Source organism: Saccostrea echinata, unplaced genomic scaffold (assembly GCF_033153115.1).
Source record: "Saccostrea echinata isolate AGI-Se365-2 ecotype Australia unplaced genomic scaffold, CSIRO_AGI_Sech_v1 ptg000029l, whole genome shotgun sequence".
Taxonomy (NCBI): Eukaryota; Metazoa; Mollusca; class Bivalvia; order Ostreida; family Ostreidae; genus Saccostrea; species Saccostrea echinata.
This window is the reverse complement of record NW_026889778.1, coordinates 18,060,337-18,088,190: the sequence shown is the minus strand read 5'-3', so window position 1 is coordinate 18,088,190 and position 27,854 is coordinate 18,060,337. Positions and strand designations below refer to the sequence as shown.

At 33.7% G+C, this 27,854-nt stretch overlaps 1 protein-coding gene across 1 annotated transcript; it reads right to left on the bottom strand.

Annotated features, from left to right (window-relative positions):
- On the bottom strand, positions 1 to 27,854 carry LOC133195663 (UBX domain-containing protein 7-like). The gene is made up of 12 exons (XM_061331557.1): positions 27,797 to 27,854; positions 21,260 to 21,443; positions 20,571 to 20,635; positions 12,256 to 12,324; positions 8,652 to 8,764; positions 8,233 to 8,379; positions 5,216 to 5,306; positions 5,035 to 5,091; positions 4,659 to 4,768; positions 1,402 to 1,774; positions 1,171 to 1,250; positions 1 to 916 (listed from the first exon to the last, which is right to left on the bottom strand). The coding sequence occupies exons 1-12, from the start codon at positions 27,840 to 27,842 to the stop codon at positions 758 to 760; spliced, it is 1,494 nt and encodes a 497-aa protein (XP_061187541.1). The 5' UTR covers positions 27,843 to 27,854; the 3' UTR covers positions 1 to 757.

The window sequence follows — 27,854 nt, the reverse complement described above, 5'->3', positions numbered from 1 at the left end:
TTATATTATATCAAACATACAAGTATTTTTATTATCGATAGTAATCTTCAATTTTTCTACGGACAAAATATCTATAGGCAGTAAAACTTTTATCAAATATATTACTTGTTAAAAACAATAAATAGGAAATTAAAAAAAAATATTATTGTGCGCTCTGGATTTGCCTGTGCAGCCAGCAGTCCACATATGCCTGAGATTCTGGATTTTTTTCCCTTTCTGAAGCAGGTCGCTAGCAAACATGGAGGTATCTGTATCATATCACGTCATTAATGGAAAAATAACAGACTTGATACGATATGCTAGTCCTTCACAAAAATGTAATATCCTGAGGTTGCAGTGGGTTTTTTTTTTGAGCATAACATGGAATATTTCCTTCAGTCTTGACCCCATGTCATTTAAGATATATATACACACCGTCACCTAGGATCGTAGCCGTTTTCGTGTTTTGGTTTAATTCATTAACCTGGACCTTTTGATTAATGATAACAATTGTAAACAAAAGAAAACAGTCACATAATTGCACATAACTGTGACTAAAAAGTCACAGCTAGGGATACTATTAAAAGAAGTCAACTTTTCATCATGCCAACATTTTACACATTTTAACTGCTTAGATGAAGCTCATAATAATCCAATCATAAATGACTTAGAATTCCCTGAAGATCTTGATCTGGATTAAACATTACATCAAAAGGATCTTGCACGATCAGTTTTGTTTCCTGAATTAGAAATTTGCATTGTTGCATCCATTTTGTTTTCACCTTGCCTGAACAAATACAGATTCCTGAGGATTAAGACCGGCTTCCTGAATAGTGAGATCAAAGTCCATGTAGGACAACTTCTTCCTGGGAAAGTTTGTGAGCAATTCATAACGTTCATTAGGGTAGCCTTGTTCTGCTACATACTTTACAAGTGCCTGAAACAATGGTAAGACAAAACAACATAACTATTATTCAAGTAGATTGAACATGATAATCAAATTTTCTTTGAATAAATACCTTCTTTCATATTTAAAAGGAAGACTCTAAAACTTTATTACATGTCCACCCCACTCCACCATGATTTTATTTTAAAATAAAAATAAATGAAAATCTCCAAGAAAATATCTGTAACTGTTGTAGAAACTGGAGATTTTTTACCTGTCATTTTAATCACTTCCTCACGACTTACCATAAGTTTTGATTGAGAAGACATTGACAGCTGCTGCCTTTTGCTATCTGGAAATCGAATCATGATGGTAGTTTGAGGATCTGAAATAATATTAAAAAAAACTTGAACATTATTCATTTCAATCATACTATAATTATTTAAATGTAATCTTAAATCACTGGTATGCAAATTAACTACAGAAAGTCATAAGAAGCAATTTCCGATCATTTAATGCTATATGACTATGAATACCTGATTCCTTTCCGAGGTAGTTTTTATAACTATCTTCACTTAAAATTGAACTAGAGTTCGTAACACCATTCTCCATATTGTTTGTTTCACATTTCTTACATTCACTTTCTGATGTGTCCATATCAGACGAACAAACCGCTTCATCATTGTCTGTATACATTTTACTCGGGGCGTCCGTCTTAGAGACAATATTGTTCTTTACAGATGACTGTGAATCGTCTTCTGTATCTGAAAACGTTTCAATTTCGTCATCGTCATCATTGTCGTCATCACTATCAGAAATGTAGGTCACAGTCTTGCATGGTTCCTTAAGCGAGGCTTTAATAGCTGCCTCTATCTGGGCATCCTCACTCAAGTCCACAACATTTGTTTCCTGTAAAAGAAGACAACGAATCGAATTGAAAACATAATATTCATTGTAATGTAAAAGGTGCGGATAACGAACAATGATCAATTTCATAAATCCAGTAAACAAAAGGACACGTGATTAGGGCGAAACACAGACCACTGTTTTGTAAATATTCGTTAAATTTGAGCCTTATAATAAACAAGAGACCCAAGGCCTAGAATCGCTCTTCTGATAAATTGTACAATCTCTTCACTTCTATTCTAAGCCTCCTATTATCCTAAATATTTAGATAAAGCCTTGAAATTCAAAAAGTAGGTCACCATGACATACCTTTTGGTTATCACACTCTGAAAACCCAATATGCATCAATTATTAGACGATTCTATGTTTCTTATTACCGGGTATATGAAATATTGAGGTAAAAGTATGAAATTCCAAAAAAAAACGTCAAACTGATCTACTTTTTTGTCAAAACACCCCAAAGACCCAAAATGCATTAACAGACAAAGTTTGATGATTCTAAGCCTCATGATTTGAAAATATTTGAATACCGCCTTGAAATTCTAAAAATTAGGTCATGGTGATTTACTTTTGGTTGATACATTCCACAGAACCAAAATGCATCATCTGTCAAAGTTTGAGGGTTCTTAGCCTCTTAATATCTTAAATATTTAGCGAAATTTAGGTCCCAATGATCTACTTTTTCAATTTTGGTCAACACACTCCAAAGACCCAAGATGCATAAACTGACAATCAAGATGCAATTCAACTCTGATTCTGAGTCTCTTGTTTTTTGAAATACTTAGATATAGTCTGAATTTTTTTATATTAGGTCTTGAGGACCCGATATGCATCAACTGACTAAATTTGATAATTCTAAGCATCCTAGTAAATAAAATACCTGAAATATTAAAACAAAGTCATGAAATTCCTAAAGTAGATTACTGTGACCCATTTATGATTGATATACTCCGAGACCTCAGGAAGCAGAAACTGATAGGATTCGATCATCCTATGCTTCATAGTGTCCAAAATAGGCATTTTAAACAATTTGAAAAATGACTACCTACAAAATTAAAAAAATTAGTTAACTGTGACCTTCTTTTTCATACATACGTTTCAGGGTCTCAAGATGCATCAACTTACAAAGTTTGATGATTCTAAACCTTTCAGTATCTGAAATAATGGACGACTGATTTTATAATGACTAGCCATAACATTCAGAAATTCAGTCACCATGACCTAAATTTGATAATCCACCCAGTGGTTCTTGAGAAGATTTTTGTTAGCGACCACAACTTTTGTTTTTATTTTCCTTATTATCTTCCTTTGTTTAAGGGTCACATCTCTATTTTTAGTATAAATGAAAGCCCTTGGCCCAAGAATACTCCGTTTAAAATTGGACCTAAAAAAGGCCAAGGTTTTTCTGAGATATGGCCCGTATTCTAACAAAAGGCCCATGGACAAAGCTGACCTGAGTAATTATTGCCACTTTTGTTACTCATCAGCAGATTTTTTTTTCTATTTAGTTCTTTGACCACCAATTAATGCCATATTCTAGCCCTGGGGGTCACGATTTGAAGAAACTTGAATCTGCACTGCCGGAGAATGATTCAATAAAAATAAGACGAATCTTGGTTTTCCTGTTCTTGAAAAGAGTTTTTTAAAGATTCTTTTTCTATGCATTCCTATGTAAAACTATGACCCCTATTGTGATCCCCCCAGGGGTCATAATTTGAACAAACTTGAATATACACTACCTGTATATAAATTCAGATAAATATAAATGAATAAGGCTATTTGAGAAAAAAAAAATTAACATGCTTTTATACGTTTTCCTATGTAAAACTTGATTGCCCATTGTGGCCCCACCATACAACCAAAGTCATGATTTGAACAAACTTGAATACACACTACCTGTGTATGCGTCCATATAAGTATGACTGATCATGGTTGTGCCCTTCTCGAGATTTTTGAAGATTTTTCCTATTTGAATGAACATTAATCTACACTACCAGTGATGCTTCCATATAAATATGAATAATCCTGGCTTTGCTGTTCTTGAGGAGAAGATTTTTCCAATGCACTCCTATGAAAAACTTTGACCATAGTTGCCCTACCCTACCCACTAGGGTCACGGCTGCACTACCTCATGATGCGTCCATATAAACATGACTGATCATGCTTTGCTGTTCTCAACAAGATTTTTTTTAAAGATTGTTCCAATATACACCAATTTAAAACTCTGATTGCCCATATTGGCCCCACACTTACCTGAGGTCATGATTTGACAAACTTTAATCTACACTATGTCAAAAGCTTTCACATAAGTTTCATCTTTTCTGGCCCAGTGGTTCTTGAGAAATTTTTTTTTAAACGGTTCCACTGAATTTTTACTTTTTCCTTATTATCTCCAGTTGGAAGAGGTGTGGCCCATAATTTGAACAAACTTGAGATCCCAAGTAAACTCTGTGCCATATTTGGTTGAAATGGACACAGTGATTCTGGTGAAGAAGATGAAATTGTAAAAAGTAAACGACATCGACAACGACTGACAAAGGAAAATTTTTTATCAGACAAGGCTAAAGTGAGCTAAAAAGTTAAGGCTCATTACACAAATAATCATAGCATTTGCTCTTTGAGCCTTTGGCTCAGAAGAGCTAAAAATTGAATATAATGTATAACTCTCTTTTTAATTATACAGTGAAACCTGTCTAATCCGACATACACTGGGAGACGAATTTTATGTCGAAATAGACAGGGTGTCCGATTGCACAGTGTAAAAAATCATGGAAAATAGTAAAACTGAAGAAAAAAAATTAAAGTTGCAATTCACAGTGTGACGGATTGCACAGGTGTCAGATTAAACAGTTTTCACTGTACTAAATAAAATATATAGAACTCCTACCCGTTTGAATCTCTTCGGAGGCGGTGGAGATGCGCTAAATGAATGATCCGAACATTGATGTGAACTAAATGAATCCTCCAAATATGGATGTTCTGCCAGAAAATGTGTAACTAAAATGATGAAGAATCACATTAATATTTTACAAAAAAAATTTGCAATTCTTACCAGTCTAACAAATTACCATTTAATACTAAAGCATTTTATTTGTACATATACTGATCCCACTTACAATGTACCTAGATCACATATACTGATCCCACTTACCTAGATCACATATACTGATCCCACTTACCTAGATCACACATACTGATCCCACTTACCTAGTTCACAAATACTGATCCCACTTACCTAGTTCACATATACTGATCCCACTTACCAAGATCACAGAATGTTAAAGAATCCAGACCCTTATTCCATGTCACCATATTTTCTCCTGAAATATATAAACCCTTATAAACGACTTAAATACCACTTAACCTAAAATATCTTAAACTATACTGCATGTACTTGAAATGCAATATTCAAGTTTATTATTAGTTCTTAATCCGTACATGTACCTGTTCTGGGGTCAATAATAGCAACATAGGGATAATCCTCAACTTTGTAAAACTGTTTAAATTTCCCACCTTCCTCACTGTCGTGATAAACCTATAAAAGAAAGGAATTGATATGCCTTCTCTATGTAAAATAGACTAGTCCAATTTTATTGAAAATTCACACAATTGTATACGCTAATATTGTATACAAACGTGTTCATTCAAAGGATCAGTGCATTTAAGCTAGGAGAGTTGGGTCCCGGTGCTTTAAGAAAAATAAACTTTCGAAGTTTCTTAACGTTTTGTATCAGAGTTATTAAACAATGTCTTAAAAGCAGTGTTCGATATATTATATCGCATGAAAGTTTTTAAATAATGCCGAGCGATACTGTCTTTTGCGACGGGGGTCTAGCAGTTTTGTCACATTTCTACTGAAAATCATATGCATACAAGTTTTCAACATTTTTCACATCGAGCCGCAACTTCTCCAATCATCTCATTTGCACAGAATGTGTATTTTGACAAACTTACACATATCCAAAGGACAATGTTGGACAATTTGCGGCTCATATCTAATTTTTTGAAAAAATCTTCAAACTACGGTCGAGTTAGCTACTAAATTAACAAGTGTTAATCCATTTTGACCCGATTGATATTATAATCACTTTACCCACGTGACATTCCACTTTTCGATACGCTTTCTATCATTGGAAATTTCTAATGTGTCTATCGACTTCCAACTTCAAAATATTGAAGATTTTTGCGAAAATTTTATTAAGGTTTTAAAAATTATATATTCCTCTTTTAGTCGTTTTTCGTCAGGGGTATTTTGAAAGAAATTCTGGTATTGTTAGTGCAAATTAGGTGCACGATTAGTAGGTATAGCTGTGCTCATGTCGCCTCTGTATCATAGTCTGTAGGCATCTGCAGACACAACCAAGCCCTAAACACTAGAATTTTTTATTATTTGTGCACCATGAAACTACGTACACAATCTCTTCTCCATTTAAATTCGTAGTGTAGAATCTGAATACGAAAAATCATGTGCTTATGTTTACATTCCACTTCCATGCGATTTAAATGTCTCCGCCTACTTGCGAATACCTTAAATTCGAAAGTGGTCCAATTCAAATTTCTGGAATTTAAGACTTATACATGTTCTTTTCAATGACGTTGTCTGTAATTATAGAAATATGTATGACAAAACATTCAAGACATAAATATCAAAAGCATATGCATGCACAATAATCATAGATTACTTCAGCGATATATTGTATTTCAAAGCTTAAAATGGATAGTCGAAAAAGTTCCTAATGACATACTAAAAAGCACTCACTCTTTCAATAAGTCCTTTTTTTAAATACATGTATAAGCTTAGGTAAAAAAAAAACGTCCTAATGTTTAAATCCCATTTCTTTTAACTTTGTGGGTTTTTAAAAAAGCTTATACCAAAAATAACTATGCAAGTATTAAGATCATATGGAATCAATGGGAATTTTGGTCACTATAATCTTAAGTTTGAAATTTTTGTTTTTACACTGTGATTTAACTTGAACAATGATTATTCAATCTTTGCCTTTGTTTAAAACCAGAACGTGTTGAAACAGTGTATTTAGACTATAAATTATAGTATAATCGCGAGGGTTTCTGACGAATTGCCATTTGATATTCACTTCTCCGTTAAACAGTACTCAGAAACATTCATGCTTTCGTGAATTAAAAAAAATAAAGAATTAACCTTTTTTCCCTTTTAACTTCTTATCCCAGAGTTTTATATCGTCGACACGTAAAACAAGAAACTCATTTATGATCTAAGGTTCGATTTATATTTACGGAATATTTTTGATGAATTTACTATCTAGCAAATAACAACGACAATTTTTCACTAAAAGTGTATAACCTCTACAATTTTCTTTGATTATCTGTTGTTATTCTTAATCCATAATGATGTAAAGGGAAAAAAAATTAAAATGGGTTAAGGTGACGTGTTTGATCTTGAAATGTATTGAAATACGCATCACATTCGTATTTGTTTGTTTATTTCAGAAGAATTCTCTAATTGAAATTAATGTCATTTCCTATATTGCGTGTTTGTTATGTAAAATATGTTAAAAAATGTTTAAAATCTGAAAATCTTTTCGTCCGCATGGTGTTCAACGTGCTCTATAAACCTTTTATGACCAATCTCAACAGGGTGATGTTAAAAACTTTGTACACTTCAAAGAGCAAACCTTGAGCATCTCTGCATTTTAATAAGCAAAGTAATAAATTACAATGATGTATCTGGTAATGGTGATCTATTGAGCGCTTATTTAACCCCGTTGTGAGATGTGTGGAAAATCATTTTCGTTCTGACGCTGGTTGGTTGAAATTCAGATTATTTCTAATTGGATTTCAAAATACAACGGTTTTCTGCACCATACAAGGTAATGAAAATATTTTTTAAAATATCATCAGTATAATGAAATATAAAGAATCTTTAAATTATTTTTTAAAAAGTTTAAGTTTATACATTGTATATGAAAATTATTCACTTTTTACTCGTTACAAATTTAAATTAAATGGATTTGATAGGAATAATCTTTTTTTAAATAAATATGAATTACCAAGGCTGTTTTCATCTTTTAAATAACAATGATTAAACTAAATTGTATTAAATGTCAAAATATTTTAAAAACGGCACAATAAACGTACGTTTAAAACAAATAGTAATTATGCATGTATGATTTAACAATTGGATTTTTTCCCTATTCTCAAGTCATTTTCTGAGCTTTGAATCCTACATAACCTTAAAATCATTCAGAGAAATTAACAGAAATCAAATAAATTTATCTTCATAAAGATTTCTCCTTAGTTGTATATGCTCAAGAAATGTCAAGTTAAAAGAAAAAAAAAACTTGTAGAATTTTTGAATGAAATTCACACATCTCTGCAGTTGTACAAAAATATACATGTAACCCTAATGCTAACATTTTTTGAATTTCACCTATAAATTATTAAAAATACTAAATCCTTTAGGAATCGGTCCTACAACCTACCTGCCAGAACACGAAATTTTCTTTCAGGATTTCCTTGACCCTTTCTTGACTCCACACATCACGATTTAAGGCCTGGCAGACAAACTCCTTGACATTTTGTACATTCACCATTATGTATTTGTTTAAAGTTGTTCCCGCTTCCCGAGCCTATATTGAAAAAAAAATTAATCAATGTATTTGTAAACTTATGAAACATAAAAGAAATTAATATATGTGATACAAGTAAAAAAACGAAATAAAAGATATTATTAACATTTATTTAAGAAAAGAAATCAAAAACATGATTTCAGAAAAGTCTTTCACAACAATCAACTTTTTATCAACTTTAAAATATTTTTTGAAACAAATGAATTTATTTTACTCTATAACCAAATGCCACAATTCACTATAAACTAAAAAGAATCGCCAAACATTCTTACGGCAGCTAAAGTCCCTTTGAACGTGATATCAATAGGGGGTCTGAAGAGATCCTCCAAAGTCCTCTTCTTATAAGTAGAACTAGTCCCTGGCCTCATCATTTCCTCCTGTTGTCCTGTAACACATATGAAACAGAGCGTTTTGAAAGGATCCGTTTAGCCTAAATAGTATTATTGAATAATTCCTCCTAGTTTACTTAGTACTGGATTCGTTTTTCTAATTTTATTGCTATGCTTCCGTAATCGCAGAATCGGGAGCAAATAGTTTTTTTCCTTTTATTCCTACGCCATTTTTAAATATCTGGTACAATTTCCCGTATTCGATTTGAGGTGATTAAACAGGAAATTACATGTGGTTAAATTATTTTCCATAATTAATACTAAGTATTTATTTTAACGATTCTGAAACACCTAAACATTAAATCAAATGGTCTAGTCAAGTACTGAGCAATTAATAATAAACATTTTCTGATGTTTAACATATTTCTTCTCCATTTGTAGAACTATCTTCTTGATGGATCTTCACCGGGCAGCTGTTTTACTCTTTCTTTTTGTCATATGTGAGTACTGTGAATGGACCAAATATCTATACTGAGAGAATTATGATAGAAATAAGAGTTTAGACATATATAATTTGGATCAAACACACCTAAGTTCAGTCTGCAAAGACCCTATCACTTCATCGTTTTCCTTAAATATGAATATTCTGGCTTTATGAAATCTATATTACTATCCAAAGAGAGTTGCTTTATCCATCTTAAGTCACAGCTTGAAAAAAAGATTTAATTATTTTCTTTGTAATTCACACAACATTAGACTTAAAACAACTTCTCAGATTTCTTTAAATGAATCTAACTTTACAAATTTTTCTTGCTTTATAGTCGTTGGAGGACAATCAAAAATCCATAACATTCGAAAGCGTGATACTGGGGACGATGGTGCACCCACAGATAGCAACACGGACGATGGCACATCAAACACAGAACCGCCAATTGAAACTGACTTCTTCTCAGGGCCTTTAGGTACAGGTAGCACAGATACCATCCTTGCAGATCCTATAGCAGATGCTGATTTGACAGGAAATGAGGTATCTCGTGATCAATTAACGAATACGGAATCAGACAACAGTGACTCTTTCCTCGATTCAGGTTCTCAAGGTGCCATTCCTCAGCCATCCAATTATGCTGGTGAGCTCATTGAACCTTCAGAAAACATAATGAATACAGAACTAGACAACACCGATGATACTGAAGAAAGGAATTCTCAAGTCTCTGACAACATTGAAAATATGGATGCCGGATTTCAACCTATAGAAGTTGCAGGTGACTCTAATGATGACAGCAAAGAAACTTCCGACAAATCACTGTTATTGGGACCCGCTGGAGATGGTCTTGATGCAGCTATAGGAGCTGGAGATGATGGTAAAAGCGATTCTAAAGAAGGTTTAGAAGGAGATAAAACTGATGACAGAGACAATTTGGAAGATTTAGGAGGTGATTTAGGAGTGGCTGCTGGATTGGATTACAGGGAAAATGCTGCAAGTGATTCAGGAGAAGGTATTACTGATGATTCAAGCGAAGGGAAAAATTGCATAGGGTGTGGAGAAGGCACTGATAGTCAAGAAGGGATGGGAAGCGACTCTGGTGAAAATGGTGCAATAGGGGATGGATTAAGATATGGAGAAGGTGATCTCAACAAAGGTAGTGACTCACAAGAAGCAGGTGGTGACACTAGTGAAGAAAAAGGTTTAAATTTCGACGGAATGACACCTTATACAGATGGGGAGAAAAGTGACTCCAATGAAAACATTGGTGATGACTCGCAGGAGGGAACAGGATCTGTATTAGGGCTTGGAGGGGATGACTCGAGTGAAGAAGACTCAAAAGAGTCATCATCTAGATGGTCAACACTCAAAATCGGAGATATTTTCGTAGACAGTGGTTATGATGCTGAAGGGCGTGATTCCTTCTGGCGGGATCCTACCATGAACCCTGATTACAGAACCAGCGAGGCAAATCTTGACATGCCACCAAATCAAGGACCTACATTCATAAAACCAAATCAGATCCCTGGTATGAACACTATTGAAGTTTCAACAGTGCCTCCCATTGAACCTTCAATCGATAACTTCATACAGCCTTCAGTGCCTGGGGAAAGAATGCGTGAAAGTGGTATTGATCCACGATTGGTTGACAGAACCTCAGAAAATTTAGGACCAGTTGTTGATTCCAATGGAAATTTTGTTGATAGCTCTGTAAATCCTGGTGAATATGTGGATTTATCTATCAGAGGAAGAGGAAATTTAATACAAGGTGGCAGACCAGGAATTGATGGAGTTGGAGTTGGTAATTATATGAAGGGACCATCTGACGCAAAAGCATGGTCCGACTCTACAAATTCAGAAACAACTGGAGTAATCCATCTCGTTCTAAATTCCGGAAAATTGGAAGGGTTAAAGAAAATATGTGTTTATATTCATGATAGCCCTGAAGAAGCTGCTACTTATTCCACAGAGATAGGCCAACCTGCTGAGGGTTTGCAGTTCTTCTTAAAATCAGCTCTTGAAGATGGGATTGTCACTTCAGAGAAGCTTAAAATTGGCCACAACAGTAACCTAAATGTCAATATTCCTGATGGAGCAACGGACATTGGAGGAAGGGTTGAGAGACAATTTGATCCCCGTATGTCAGAGTATACATCAAACATCGATACCGCACCCTTCATGAATGATCCAAGGGAAACTGCATTGGATGGAGGTGCAATGCGAAGAAGACCTTCAAGACTTTTCTTGGCAATTTCAAGTAAAATGAGAGAAGCGGAAAGAGCCAATTATCTCCGAAACAGAGCTGAACAGCTTCAAAGAAGAAATGGTGGTATCATAAGAATATTCACAGACCAACCTGATGGTTCTAAAAAGATGCAGCAGGTATTAGTAAACTTCCGCCAACCATCACTACCTTTCTATAAAAGCACTGAAACCCAAACCGTGAGGATACCTAGTAGAAGAACAACTATCCACTTCAGAGATCAAACTAATGGAGTTGGTGATACTGATGCACATTCCCACCTCAGTGGATCTGTAAATGAAGTCTCACTACCCAATGGAAACTTCCATGTGCACAGTCACGGAGATAGACATGTAGTACATGACCATGATCACGGAAATGTGGATCCTTCTACCCACGAAAGAGTAATGGACATAATCAATCGTAGGGAACCAAGTTTTGGACCCAATTCTTTTGATTCACCCTTTCCCACACTGAGAGAAGAAATTCAAGATGCTGGGGTTGAAGGTATTCCCAGAATCTAAATTCTTGAGAAGGGTTCAAGGCCTGTTCTTAATTTAACCACAACTTTTCAAAAATATTGAGAACATTTAAAAGGGCCTGGTATTAATACTTTTTTCACTGAACTTGAAGTTGATTAAGATATAATTAGTTGATTACTTGATACTAAACAACTGGATTAAATAAATTGTCACATCAACATCTATTTGTAGAAAATAACCTGACTGCTTGTCTTTGCAATTAGAGGAAACTGAGCTTTCCCTTTTGACAAATTGTGGTTCAAGTAGTTTTTATTTACAAGCTCATGGAGTAGTACTTACGTGCCTCTGCTTGAAAATCACGAAAACCATCAAAAACAGATCGTGCTTGTCTTCGTCTCCCACGTAGGACTAAAATGAAAAAGTAGATTATTATTATTATTATTATTAACCATACTATAGATAAACGAATCCTATCGCTCAAAAAAGCAATTATGAATGCATCTTTATTGATTTATGACTTAATACTGTATTTTTAATTGGTTGTGTAAATTTATAGCATGGTACATATGTAAACGTTATGCATAATTTTTTCATTGTTTTTGTTTGTCTAGATTATAAATCGATCAGATGAGTTTTTCATTATCAAGATACATATAGTTCACATTAGCAAAATTACTGAATCATTCAATGGGTATTTGCAAACTACAATATGCTGTCCGGTTCTGCTAAACTACCTCATGGCATAAAATACATTTTCTACAACACTGTGTCTAAAAGCATACAAGATGTCAATTTATGTCTCGATTGTGCCTTTTCTGTTGGCTAAAAGGGGCTTCTCTTGTACGTCATAAGGAAGTATTACTTAAAGACATCTTTTGCAAAAGCTATAAGCATGCAGCTGTATCTTCCATTTTCTTCTTTGTTTACATATCTTTATATATATATATATAAAAAATTTACAAAACACAATGTTTACTTTTATTTGTCAATCATATGGAGGGAAAATGTTAGACTTTAACATATCTTGGCTTTCCTGGGCTTACTGGGCGTTTTCTTACATGACTGACATGCGTTCTGGACAAACTATAAAAGATAACTTCACTATGCATTAATCAGAAAAAATAGCTGCTGAAAGGTTATCATTTTATTTACCCTGGTATTGCGATATCCCCTAAAAAAATGTAAAATACAAAAAGGGAGGGCGACAATCATAGCATGAAAATTTCATCAGAAGATTGTTACTTTTACAGTAGCAAACGACGACACGGACTCTGATTCCTATGAATCATCGGAAAGAGACGACTCGTCTGAAACACCAGATGAGTCCATTATAAAAGCCGAGGTTGGCATAGAAGATAATCTGAAAGACATGGTTTCTGAAATGACAACTGATGATATTGGACTGGTTGCGGTTGAACACCAGGAAAACACAGCCAGCGATAATTCTCAAGAAAGTAGTAAAAATGCCCTTGTTGAAAATTCCTCAGATGATGGAGAAAATCATGCCATCATACATACTACCGGTGATCAATCTAAGGGAAAAGATGCAACCTCAAAAGAAACAAACAGTATCCACACTGAAATAGAGACAGTACAAGTCAACACAATAGGTAACAAAGACGATGCTCCCATTGAGGCTGAATTAGACAAAGGTACAACTTCGGACACAGTACAAAATACAAGAAACAGGGAACCTGAAAGTGAAAGAGTTCCAACTGAAAGAGCCTTCAAACTAGAAGATCGTAATGATGATCAAAAGATTGATATTAACCTTGAAGATAGTAATGATGTCACTGACAGTTCTTTATTAACTTTAGATGAACCAAATCAAGATGATGCGGAATCCACCATGAGACGTTCTGAGATCACTGTAACAGTTCCTGAATCAACTGACACTGGCACATCTCCTACTGTTGTGGGGGCTGTTCTTCCAGATTGAACATTGTGTGTTTTGATTTGATTATTCTAAATTATGGCAATTTATCATTATAACCTCTTTTGAAAATTCACAATGGACTTAATGTCTTGTTCTCAGTATTAAATTAAGTCAAAGCGGACTGTAAATGAAACAGAGAAATGGAACAATTAAAGAGTGCCATCCACTGGTACCAAAAAAGACACCATGAATCGTATCTGTTAAATTCAATACAGGTTTATGTATCACAAAATGATTCAATATAAATGAAGAGTTTAAAACTAGTAAACTAATTGTTCAGAGAACAATTAGAGGTCTTTCCACCTTTTTAAGTGTTTCCGTGTCATTTGGGCTGAAAAAAAATGAAGAAAAATGCAATAAATGCAACAGAAAAAAAAAAAAAAAAAAAAAAACTCCTCCAGCTGGGATCGAACTCAAAACCCTTGGTTTGAAAGGCAGGTGCGATAACCATTAGGCCACGCACTCCAATAACAATAGTGCGTTAAAATGTTTAGGACTATAGAATAATTGCAAGCGTATTTTTAGAATCGGTAGGGGAAGAAAGAAGTTCCGTAAAAGGAAATAGTTCCTGAATTTGCAAGCAGTATATTAAATAATAAGGGACGGGCTGCGTAAGAAAACATTAACACTGTTCCCTAATGAAAATGTATTAATGGACTGTAGCCCGATTCATCGATATTGTGAGCATGCTGAATTTTTTGTAAATAGCTTCGTTGTAAGCTTAAAAGATCGGGTTCGGATTTTAACATTTCTGACTGAATATCCTGAAATAAATATGAAACATTTAAATAAGCATTTCTTTGGGTTAAATTAAATATGTGTAGCCCAAATTAAATTCCCAACATGCATTTTTAGAAGGGAAACACGACATTGAAAGCGAGAATTGTTTTTAATATACCGAAAATCGCTATTTCTGGAAACTGATTAATTCTAAATAAAAATCAAATAAATTCCAAATGTAAAAGAAAGAGAGAATGCTTGGTATTAAAATGTCGTATCATATCAGGAGAATTAAATGCCACTAAAGACATCTGAAGAAATAGCCGATAAAAGGTTTAGATCATTTCTTCGTTCACCTGCACTTAAATTTCAAACACAACAGAACTTGTAGTTTTTGCCGTGAAACTTCATGACTTCTATAAACTTATAAGACTCACCGTAAAACTCTCCAGAAAGTTTCTCTGAGGTCTATACTACATTTGTACCAAATCTGGTGTCGATCCGAGGTCTGGTTTGAATTCTAGAGTAACATTCTACATTGTTGTTGATGTGATTTTTTTTTTTTTTAAGAAGGGGGGGGGTGAATTATTTATTTTATGCCTCTTTTAAACTACGAATTGTAACTACTTCCACATCCTTAAGCCTTATTGTGACCTTTGAGTCAAGGTCAAAGGTCAAGGTCATTAAAAAAAAAAGAGGGAAATCTTTACTTTTCTATGTTTTTACCTGATACTGGAGCTGAATGCATGTCCTTACTTTTCCATTTGACCCAAGGTCAAGGTGAAAGGTCAAGGTCAAAGTTCAAGGTCATTTGGTAAATTGCCATATTTTACACATATATAAGGAATTTCTAATGTTTTTAAATGACCTTGACCTTTGACCTTGACCTATATTTCAAGGTCAAAGGTCGAACATGCCCATGCAGTTGATCCCATGTCTCTAGGATACACCGTTTAAAAAAAAAGTTCATTAAATGTAAGCAGCGTAAACTTTCAGGGGCAGTAACTCATACAAGGGACCAAAGAATGCTTTCGCAATGATAGAATGAAGAGAGTACTAAATGAGTCGAAGACACTGATGAAGGTTTGGAATCTCTACGGTTTACGGTTTCGGAGGAGTAGCGATAACAAGGTTTTGTTGCACAAGGGGTGACAACTTTTGAATGGGTCAAGCTCGGGGGACAAGAATGAAATCTTTGAAATAGTTTTAGAAGGACATATTATAGATGCAAAGATATTCAGTATATGTTGAAAGACAAAAGAGATATTAAAAAAGCTAATTTTCTCATATTTTGAATGACCTTGACCTTTGACCTCTATGTAAATTTCAAGGTCAAAGGTCACACATGCCAATGCTATTGGTCCCATGTCTCTACGATTAATCGTTTAGAAAAAAATTAATTATTCGTAACCATCAAAAACTTTCAGGGGCAATAACTAATTAAAGGGGTTTATGCAACCTTTCGCACTGAATAGATTGAAGAGTCTACTAAATTAGTCAAAGACATTAGTGAAGGTTTCGTATCTCTACGGTTTAGGGTTTCGAAGGAGTAGCGATAACAAGCTTTTATTGCGAAAGGGGTTGTAACTCCTTGAGGGGTCAAAGTTCATATACGCGGGGTCAACTGTAAAAATCTTTTGCGAAGTGCATTCTTATGAACCATAAATCTTTTCGATAACTTTTAAAACAAAAAACCATTCGGCGGAAAAATAATAAAAATAATAATAATAATAATAATAATAAACAGAACAATTTCAATAGGTCTTTCCACAGAAAGGTGGAAAGACCTAATAAGAATGGAAGTTGACCTTAACCATAGACAATAGAACAGAATGCAACATACCATATTTCCTCACAGATTTCAGTTTTGAATTATACTTTAACAGTATATAGGAATAAGTGGCAATGAGGCAAAGTTTGAGTCTTTTTCATATTTTTAAGATACAGTATTCTTCAATAAAGATGAAAAACACTATCAACAGTTAATCAAGACTGTTCATTTTCATGGCTTGAACTAAACAAAGTCTGGAAGACACAACATACTCTGCTGTGTGATTTCATTTTCTTCTGAGTGTTACACTGCCACCTTCAAGTCTGACAGAAATTGTGATAAGTTTTGATAGTTTCCACTATATCATATACTGAGTAACAGCTACAACACCATTAAAAATATCAATTAGTTAAAAGGATTATGTAGTTGCAGAAAGTGTATATTTCAAACTTTGTTTTTCTTGAAATCACATGGTTATCTTTTTTATACTACCTCAGTCTGCCAACATCTAAGTATATTAAGCCTAAGCTGTCAGTTACATTTCAAAAGTTTTTTTGAAAAACAAAAAGTTGATCTTCAAAGAAACCATTTTTGTTATATGTAACAACAGGACTTTTTTTCAAAAAAAAAAAAAAAAATCACTTTCCCATTCAAAAAATTTACATACAACCAAACACACAACTGAAACCAATTCAAATACCTTAGACAAATTAAAATGGTCTTCTTTTTGAGAAAATGTTTATAGTAGCAATCAAGGGAACAATTTTCTATTGATCCTCTTTAAAAAAAACTAAATTAATAATATGTGGAGCATAAGAAAACATATTAATGAAATTAAACAGTCAATCTAAGACAAAGCTTAATTATTTTCTTGGAATTATCAAAGAAAAATTGAGGGTTAGGGTTAGCAAATTGGAATTGAATTGTCTGATAAATTAAGCTATATGGTCAATTAAATACATAAAAGACTTCAGTAGTCCTGTCTTATCAATTATGGGGGGGGGGGGGGGGGAATTCCTTTTCTTGATTAGTTTTTATTTTAAAAAAAAACACCATTTGATATTTGTTTATCAATTTTCCTTTAATAATTCAATAAAAACAAATAAAGTAAGGGGTCCTTTTACTTAACCATTGTACCCGCAAATATTTATTTTAAAAAACAGAACAGTGTATAAAAATGCATTTTAAAGAGAGAGAGCAGTGCAATGAGAATTCCTTGCTCTATATGCTGTTTTCCATGCTAGGAAAGCACCATTATCTGTCTATATTAGCACCAATATCTGATTATATTTATTTTTTAAAGGCCAAATAATGATGGCAGAAACAAAATGCTTTCCAAAATTAAATCTGCCAAATCTGCTTATAAGCAACATTTTACAAACAACATTGAGATAAAATGTAAAAAATAAAATATATCAATACCTTCTTTTTTAAAAGATCATAAATTAATTCAAATAATATAAAGCAAGCCATCTTTAAAAACAAATTGTTTGTTAGCCCACTCCTGTCTGACTGACTAAAAATTGCCCGAGTCAAAACTCTTGTTAATCTCTTGGACATGATTACATTTTTATTCCTTCCAAAATTTACTCATTCTGTCAACATCTTTTTTATTTAATGGAATAAATTCTGAAAATTCAGCATTGATGTTGAAAATTTCTGACAAAATTTCCCACCTACTTAACGACCCATTTTTTTTAATCTTGAGTTGGGAGAGGGCAAACAAACATTATTTCAAAGATGGCCCAAACGTAAGCTAGTAACATTATTTTTTTATTATTATTATTATTATTATTATTAAGGAAATGTTCCACTTCACAAAAAAGCTGTGAAAAATGCAATATGTTCCCCCAATATAGCACTTGTGTCTTAGACTAAATATAATACCAAACATGCAAAATATACACAAGAAGCAGAGAGAGAAAAACAACCACTGTCTTGTGGGTTGATTATTTCCTCCATGTGTGGGGCTGAAACTGAATCAGTTGTAATAAGATTAAGATTTAACAGAAGTAATGAGCACATGGCACGCAACAATTTACCCCAAGACGCATTTCTGGTGCATATTACCTCTAACGGCAAAGTTCTGGGGAAGAAATACCCATACCAGACCCACCCTACAAACTCCTTACCAGAAACCTGGTCATGGCCCTGATTTAATTAACAAACTATGCATTTTTGTCTACATTTTGCTAAACACCTTGGATATTATTCAATGGTCACTAAACTGGGACAGATTTATTGCATCACCATTTAGTACTTGTATTTTAGTATGAATCCCTTCTGAAGATTTCGGAGAAATTCCTTCTCAATTAGACTATTTCTACAACTACATTTAAATGATGATCTAATTATTTTTCAATTTCCTTTTTTTTTTTCTCTTTTCTTTATTTGAATAATGAAACAGAATTTCCACATCATGAATTAGAAAACAATTATACCATAATGAAAATAAAGATGATGGGGGTTATTATTTTTGATTACAGATTTGATATTTCTAAAATTGTAAACAATCTTCTATTAAACCGTCAAAATAATCAATATCTACTGCAGGGATTTTTCACTACATTTTGGGAATGGGGCCTGAGCCCTTAGAATTGGGAATTTAATGACATTTTATCACTAATTGGGAAATTATATTGGATGAAAGTTTTTAAGAAATAAACAAACACTAATGATGAATAAATTTGAGATTTTATTTGATTATCTAAACCTTCAATCAAAGAGTAAATTAATCAATATATCACTAGAACAATGCAATGCTACTTCAAATTTTAGTAATTCTGACTGTAACTGTTTACACAAGGTTAATTTATTGGGAAAAAGGGAGGGTTTTTGCAACTGGGAATGGGGCCTAATTTTGGCCCTACATGGAGCAATGGAAAACCCCTGTTAACTAGTGGTTTTTAAAAACAGATACTGTATGCAGGGAAATTTTCGCCCCCCCTTTTATTTTCGACCCTTTTGCCCTTGTCTCAAGTGGGCGAATTTAAAACGGGGCGAATTCAAAGAACACAGTATAATTCCTTAAACAGAACCATGACTGGGCGAATTTAAATTGAGGCAAAATTGTTTGCAAGTGTAAAAGGGCAAAAATAAGACGGGCAAAAATAACCCTGTATACTATACTTCAACTCCTATTTCTGATTGTGAAGTCATAATGAGCATGATGTTACTATACCTTATATGAAAAACTACTGTACATTAGAAACATGGATTTTAAAGATATTTTTCATTCAGTTCAATTCCTACATATATAGACTTTAGAGAAAAGCATATACACATCTTCATGCTTGGTTGATATGCTTTCTCTAAGCCCTATACAGTAAAACTCAGTTAGAGCAAAGTTCTGGGGACCTGCAAATTTACTTTGCTATATCCGTAATTCGTTAGAGCCGTATTACAAATTTCAGTATACATGGTAAATTCACAATATAGATTTTTTTACTTTAAGTATGACTACCAAATATATTTAGGGAAATTTACCTTGTAGTTCAAATGTTTTCATAGGAATTGAGTTTTAATTATAAATATTTACAAAATTAATATCAGTTCAATATTTTAAAAATTTAGATCTTTGAAAATTGGCTATAAAAGATGTAAATTTTGTTAACTACTAGGGGACACAATATCAGTTCGCTATCAACCATAAAATCGCTATATCCCAGTTTGTTATATCCATAACATTTTACAGTTTTTACAAGGAATTGTTGAGAATTTTGCCAAGGATTTCAAAATCTTCGCTATATCTGTAAATTCAGTATATCAGTGTTTGTATTAAAGGAGTTTCATCTAAGGATTGACCTCTGTTTTTTGTGTAATCATAATTTTGTTTATCTGAATATCACCACACAGATTTTTCTTTAAATGTGCTATTGCAATGTATGCAATTTTGATGAATAAAAACTCAATTGCCAAAAGATAAAATTATACACAAGTTAAAAACTCAGTGTATATTTTTTTGATTTCGATATCATTGCTGTCCATTCCAAATTTATGTACTTAGTACTGACCTTGAAACAAACTTATACATGTATTGAAATTTATACATTTTGATCATATACATGATATACATGTATGTTTCAAAATTTAAAAAACAGTTATGATCAAAATGTATAAATTTTACATGTTTAAAACTTCCATAATTTGTTCTGAATAATACACAAGGAAATGAACCAAAACCATCTCACTTACTTGGAACACTATAAATAATTTATGAAAACTTACCAAAAACTGGCACATCCTCAACTAAAGTCTCATTTCTCTGGGGGATGGGAGCCCTTATGTCATCCCTGAAATGTACAATACAAATAAATGTACCAGTGTCAAATATATTAGATTAATTAATGCTTAATTAATTATAAAACCTTAAGAATTATAAATTGCTTAAGAATTAAATAATCTGATTTTACATACAAGGGGTGATCAAAAAGTTTGTGAACTATCTCTCTATTTACAAAACCACAATTCAGATCAGAATGAAATTTGGAACACAAATAGCTTAACACAAATAGTCATAAACATGTTCTATAAATACCAGATGTTAAGTAATGTTTTGGTCAATGTTCATGACATCACAATTTAAAAATGATGTTAATATGTAGGAGACTTGTGATGAAAAATAATCTGATTTTAGGTAATCTAATAATCTAATTATAGTACATAATTATTAACAAAAAAAAACTCATTAAAAATTATAAAATCATTCCTCAATCTCAAAAAGTATTTACATTCATAACTTTTCTTAAACTTAATGATAATTTTGTAAGAGAGAGAGAAAAAAAGGGATGGGGTAAAAGAGACGTGTACATTTTCATTTTACCAACAATTCACGTCAAAATTTGTCAATCTTTAACACTGTGTTGGCCTGATCAATAAATATATCTCATTTCTTGCTCCACTCTTCATTTACTTACTCTACATCAATTGGAGCAGATGCTGAGGTCCCTCTCGATGACATGTTTGGTTCGGAATGAGGCCCTCCCTGTTCAGCTGGGGGTATGGCAGGAAACCCTCCAGTGTCCATGTGCATATCTATAGCCAGCTCAAGGTTTCCATTACAGGCCTCCAGGAGATTTCTTCCAACTTCTCGATCAGCACCTACAGTATATTTAATTTTTTTTAAACACTACCACTTATACGAGCCTGGTCTCGGATAAGTGAGTTTATTTCAGTAACCCTAGTAATATTTATCTATTCCGGAAAAGTTACGTACATTCAGATAAATATAAATTTTCACCCTTAGTCACAAACTACCATTCCGGATAATTTAGTTCCATTTGTATATAGTCTAATAATAAGTTCTTTTCTACCTCCTTTCTAGAAGAATCCATTAAACGGTAAGGTCATGGAAAATTTTTGGGAGTTAAATTGTGGCAATGTTTTAAATTTTTTAAATCAAATAAGTTTGATTTTTAGTATAACTATTGAGGTTTGTAGTTTCAAAGCAAATTAGACGTATCGATGGCGAAGTTTGACTTTGGATTTGGCCTGATTGGACTTTTTCGTAAATTGAATGATTTTACGCGATATTGTAATTTGTGAGACTTTACAGGTAACAGGAATATATTAAGATCAGTTTGGGGGTCAAATGATTGTTTAACTTGAGTTATTTTTTTTTTAGGAGCGAAATGTTAAACTTCGAGTCCATCATAGCTATAACGGGGGGGGGGGGGGGGGGGGGGGGGGGGGGGGGGGAGGGGTAATTTCATAAAACACGGAATATTCTCAGAAGCCGGGCTTACTAGAAGGATTTTAGTTTGTTTTCTACATAGATTTATCGTGCTCGAAGGAGGTATATTGATTCGCATTTTACAAAATGTAATCGTCGTTAAATCGGAGAAAGCATTCACGAGAATTTGTGCACCTTCACTTTTTGAAGTAATCAAAGTACTGTGTGTACTGAGAGGAGGTTTATTAAATGGTGTAAGTGTTGTGCTCTATTTGCAGACTTGTATCATTTCATTTGTTTGTTGGTCTTTTGAAAAGGTTTGGAACAGTACTGTTTCTTATCCTTTTTTTTTTTTTTTTTTTTTTTTTTTTTTTTTTTTTTTTTTTGTTCATGTTATCCTGGCCATTTACATAGAACATGTTACCAAGAAAACAAAAAGGTGTAAGGTTTTATGGATGATATTGTATGAACTGATTTTCCTATTACATAATGGGATTGGAGTTAACTTGTATATTATGTTACACAACATATGGGAGCTCATTTGGTCCACATGGTCAACTTCTGCATAAAAATCCAACTAATGAAAGCAAAATCACAGTTTATTGAAATAGGATGAAAACATTTCTTATTAATTTTGCAAGCATTTGTCTCACAATGAGCAGTCAAACCGCAGCAAAGCTGTGGAAAAGTATTCTTCATATGCATTAGAATAGGTAGGCAAATTTGCAGGGTTCAGGCACAAGCAAGGAGCAAATTATATTGGTACAAAAGGCAGTAAGTACATAAAAAACCTTAAGTAATTGATAGTGATTACAGATGTATGTTACTATGATCATTTATTTTCAGGTACATTACCAAAAACAGGTCAACATTTTTAATTTTATTTTTTTAAGACAGCTTTATCAATGAGTCAACAGCTGCAATGGGCACAACATTCCTTTCAATCAAAGCATGACCTTATCACTTACCCAGTAATTCATTAGAACAGTAATTAAAGATTTGCAAAAAAGAAACAAGTAGGAAATGTTGCAGTTGTGCTAATACTAGATATAAAAGTGGAATTGGCAAATGATATAGATCCTAATCCAGCTTCAATTAATCGCAGCTATTAGATTACATTCTAGGGAAAAGTATAATTTGGTTAAGCGAGTCTTTGTGTGAAAGGGGGGGAGGGGGGGCATATTTCAAATAAACTGGTAATTTTAAAAAAGATGGTCAAAATCAAATTGGTTCCTCGTCTCCTTCGGATGGACTGTTCTGATATTTAGTTAAGCTATTAGAGCACTGTGATAGGCAGATTAATAAAAGTGATTGGTCAGGAGTCTCACTAGGATAAGCAGCACCCAGTACTTGCTCCGTATGTTGCTTATCAGGCTATCTTTGAATGGATAGTCTGCTAATGTGTTCGACGAGACGGGGAAACAAAGCTTGTCAAATAATCAGTTAAATTATATATGAATCAATTATTATTATTATTTAAAGATTTAATAGGTTGATATGAAATTGCAATATTGAATTTACTAGTATATATAAAAAGTCAAAACCAAGGAGTTAATAATGTGTTGTCAAAACAATATTGATCCATTTATTTAAGGTACACTGACATTCAATTTTAAGCTAATCTGGTAAGGGATATCCAAGATATGTCCAGAAGTATGCTTTATCAAGTATACCAGTTATTTCCACCGCACATTTCCATGGACAAAGAGTTGCAACGTACTCAAGAATTTGTTTTCTCGGATATTTTATTGTGTTTATCTATTTTATTGCGCACCTATGTCAGTGTCTAATGGGGATTTAAGCCTTGAGACTAATTTTATCATTCTGTTTAATTATACCATCGTCTTCAATTATTACCAAATACATGTATAATTGTGTGTAATACACAATGGTCCACTATTATACCTAAATTTCCCAGAGATAAAACTACTCCCTTACAGATATTTTTTTGAATACTCAGAACACTTAGTATCGCAATTACCTCAAATTGTATAACTTACTGCGGCTGTTTTGCAATAAAGTCAAGAAACTTATAAATGTCATAAATCTCCATTCATTTTCGGGGGATAACATATTGTTTACATATATTGTTTACGCTAGTGACAATTGAATGATACGAACAATAAGTATGCCGAAGGTACAAAGTAATGCCGATGGTTGCACTTCAGAAAGCAAGTCAAAGTATTCGGAATATTTAGACTTCCAAAATAACGTTTATCAGAAAGAAAATGATTAAACTTGTTATTAGAATAGTCTACTTAGCAGGAAATATCCACAAAAAATTAACACAAGAGAGCTAGCATTTTAATTTCATAGCGTGGTGCAACGAACATTTAGCTAGGTATTTCACCAGGGCTTCTTTTTTATAAATGTCCCTTAAAAATCTGCAGTGATTGATCTCATAGTGTAGTCAATAGCTATAGCACATTGTCCTCAGCTATTAATCAACGTTTCCTACCTTCAACGCAAAAGAGTTTCATTACGTTAAGTAATAGCGATATAAAGTATTCTTCCTTTTGTTTGCAATAGGTTAATCTACCCTTATGGCATGAGGTTATATAAAACTAAAATTAGTCGTACTTTAAAACACTTAATAGGTGATGATTAAATTAATAAGTCTTGGCAGTTAATTTTAATTAAAACAGTTTAACGATTCGAATGTAGTTGCAAGTACTTCCATGACCAGTCATAAAAGGTGTTTATCCTTTTTTCAGGGAAACTTTGAGCAGGTTTAGTCAGTATTGGATACGGCATATCATGCCCATACGTTTTATTATTTGTAGAATACAAAATTTAAATCTCATTCACTTCAATTAGGGAGCAACCGCTAAAGCACATTTGCCACCAACTTGCAGGGGGGGGGGGGGGGGGGGGTTATTTTAGCTTTGAAACGCTGGCTATAAAATGTACATGTTTAGGCATCCATTAAGTAGTTGTTACAAGGCTCTCATATTTTTACTTTCTTTCATTTCAATGATTTATTTTTTTTTTTAAATTTTACTATGGATTATAGTTGTTTGATAAATTGTGAAGAGGGAATATGATTTATGCAGCTGGGGAAATGAGAGGGGGGGGGTTAAGGACACAAATATTGTTTTAAAAGTATTCTAAGTTGAGAGGTGACGTAAATATCTCGTTTTTGTTCAATTTGGGTCTGATACACTCCACACTTTTTAGTACAACTATAACCAATACTTGCAAAGATAGTTTAAATTTTCATAGAAGCCATAAAAATGCGTAACAGGAGTAACAGCCTAGTAGGTAAGTAATACGATAAAATAAACCAACGGGACAGGGAATAGAGTGCAGGTAAGGATCCACAATTTTAGATTAAACGGGGAGTTGTTTTATTCTCACAAGTCCATAATTGCATTTCAACACATTTCTTAAAACAATTATAACGGAATAGGTGAATGACCGTTGATGATTTAAATTCATATTTTGTTTTAATGCATTGAATAGTAATTGACTAATAAGTCACTTGTTTTATAAGTTGTATTAGTGAATGAGCAGGCCCTGGTCGACGGTGACCATTTGTGTTGAGGTACTGCCGCCGTCACCATGGTTCTTGGCACCCCCATTGGTGGCGGTTGCAGTTCCATGCTTACTCGTGGTAGACACGAGTATTCATGGCCCTTGCAAGTGGCGTATTCCGTCGCACCTCAACGCAACTGGAGGAGTGCAACACATATTCTTACGCTCATTCCATTGTTTATCCTATTGCACATGTTAATTGAAATTCAGGATTTGAATTTGTGCATTGGCTTGTAATTGACAAGCAGTTGACTTGATTGATATTGAATCGATTGATTGAATGATGATTGATTGATTGAACTTGATTGATTATTGATTGAACTTGATTTATAATTGAATTGGTGACGTTCATGCACTTGTGACCTACCCAGTGCATGATCCGCCCGATTTGGGTCGTCACATTTGTTGTATTGATTGTTGATTGTGGGGCAGCCCTGTGGTAGCCCCAGCAAATTGATCACCGCGGCCAGAAGCGCCAAATTAAACAAGCAAAATAATATCTGTTGTTTGTTTGATTAATAGGGAATCTGCAATAATACCACTTATACGAGCCTGGTCTCGGATAAGTGAGTTTATTTCAGTAACCCTAGTAATATTTATCTATTCCGGAAAAGTTACGTACATTCAGATAAATATAAATTTTCACCCTTAGTCACAAACTACCATTCCGGATAATTTAGTTCCATTTGTATATAGTCTAATAATAAGTTCTTTTCTACCTCCTTTCTAGAAGAATCCATTAAACGGTAAGGTCAAGGAAAATTTTTGGGAGTTAAATTGTGGCAATGTTTTAAATTTTACCCACCCACCCTCCTCTTGTTTTTAGAACAAATACTGCTGCTTTTTGTTATGTCATTGTAGCTGAAGACTGCCTGCTTCGCCCAGATTCCACAACAGCCTATGTCGCGGTGGTGGATTATGTGTGTTCGGTTTTTCCTGTACGTAGGGACGGCTTGCTTGGTCCAGCACCTACATCAGCCTATGTGCCGATGGTGAATTTTGTGTGTTTGCTCATTCCGTAAATACAGCCTGATTGGTCCAGCGTCCACATCAGCCTATGTCAAGGTGGTGAATTCTGTGTGTTTACGTATACCGTGATGACTGCCTGCTGGATACAGCGTCCAATTCAACCGATGTCGCGGTGGTAATTCTGTGTGTTTGCGTATTCCGTCGCACCTCAACGCAACTGGAGGAGTGCAACACATATTCTTACGCTCATTCCATTGTTTATCCTATTGCACATGTTAATTGAAATTCAGGATTTGAATTTGTGCATTGGCTTGTAATTGACAAGCAGTTGACTTGATTGATATTGAATCGATTGATTGAATGATGATTGATTGATTGAACTTGATTGATTATTGATTGAACTTGATTTATAATTGAATTGGTGACGTTCATGCACTTGTGACCTACCCAGTGCATGATCCGCCCGATTTGGGTCGTCACATTTGTTGTATTGATTGTTGATTGTGGGGCAGCCCTGTGGTAGCCCCAGCAAATTGATCACCGCGGCCAGAAGCGCCAAATTAAACAAGCAAAATAATATCTGTTGTTTGTTTGATTAATAGGGAATCTGCAATAAATCTAAGTAATACAGGTATAATTCAGTGCTAAAAAAGAAAGAGAGAAAGAAAGAAAGAAAATTGTAAACATATTTGTCATTATGATATTGACATCTTGCAAGCTCAATTATTGGCTGGACATCCAAATATGGTTGGATTTACATTTACAAGTAACTGAATCTAAAAATAAAAGGAGACATCTATTCCTGCATGATTATTGATCATACAGTTTTCTTGTTTCTACACTGTTTATACCCAGTATTTTTCAAGTCCATTTTACTTTTTTTAATTCTCTCAAGCTGGTCAATTATCATTGGTTGACCAATATGCCTTTGTGGTGTGCTACATGTACCCACACGATTGAGAAAATAGCGAAATCACTGGTGAGTGGCTAGTCCAGATTCTAACCTTATATATGAAGTACAGCGTAGGAAAACCAGCAAATCAACACTATAATATCTTGGAATCCTTATAAAATGCAGATTTGTGTTAATAAAGCTATATTATTACATTATAAAACGAAACCTACAGAGAAATGATCCATCATGAACGGTTCACACATTGTTTACAAAGAAGAGTACGTATTTTTTAGTTAAATGCTCTAACAGATTTTACAGTTTCTCTTTTTCCTTGAAGTTGATGAGAAATAAAAGAAATAAATACGCTCTGCATAAAAAATTTACCTGTAATCGAGCAAAATTGTTCTATTTTCTCGCTCGTCGAAGTCATTGTTTTCTTCGC

What these genes read in the sequence shown, in the direction of transcription:
- LOC133195663 (XM_061331557.1), bottom strand. Translation starts at nt 27,842, where the DNA reads ATGACTTCGACGAGCGAGAAAATAGAACAATTTTGCTCGATTACAG. An exon ending in ACAATTTTGCTCGATTACAG is followed by an intron (nt 21,444 to 27,796) that starts GTAAATTTTTTA and finishes AATATACTGTAG; the next exon opens with GTGCTGATCGAGAAGTTGGA. An exon ending in CTACCTCGGAAAGGAATCAG is followed by an intron (nt 1,251 to 1,401) that starts GTATTCATAGTC and finishes ATATTATTTCAG; the next exon opens with ATCCTCAAACTACCATCATG.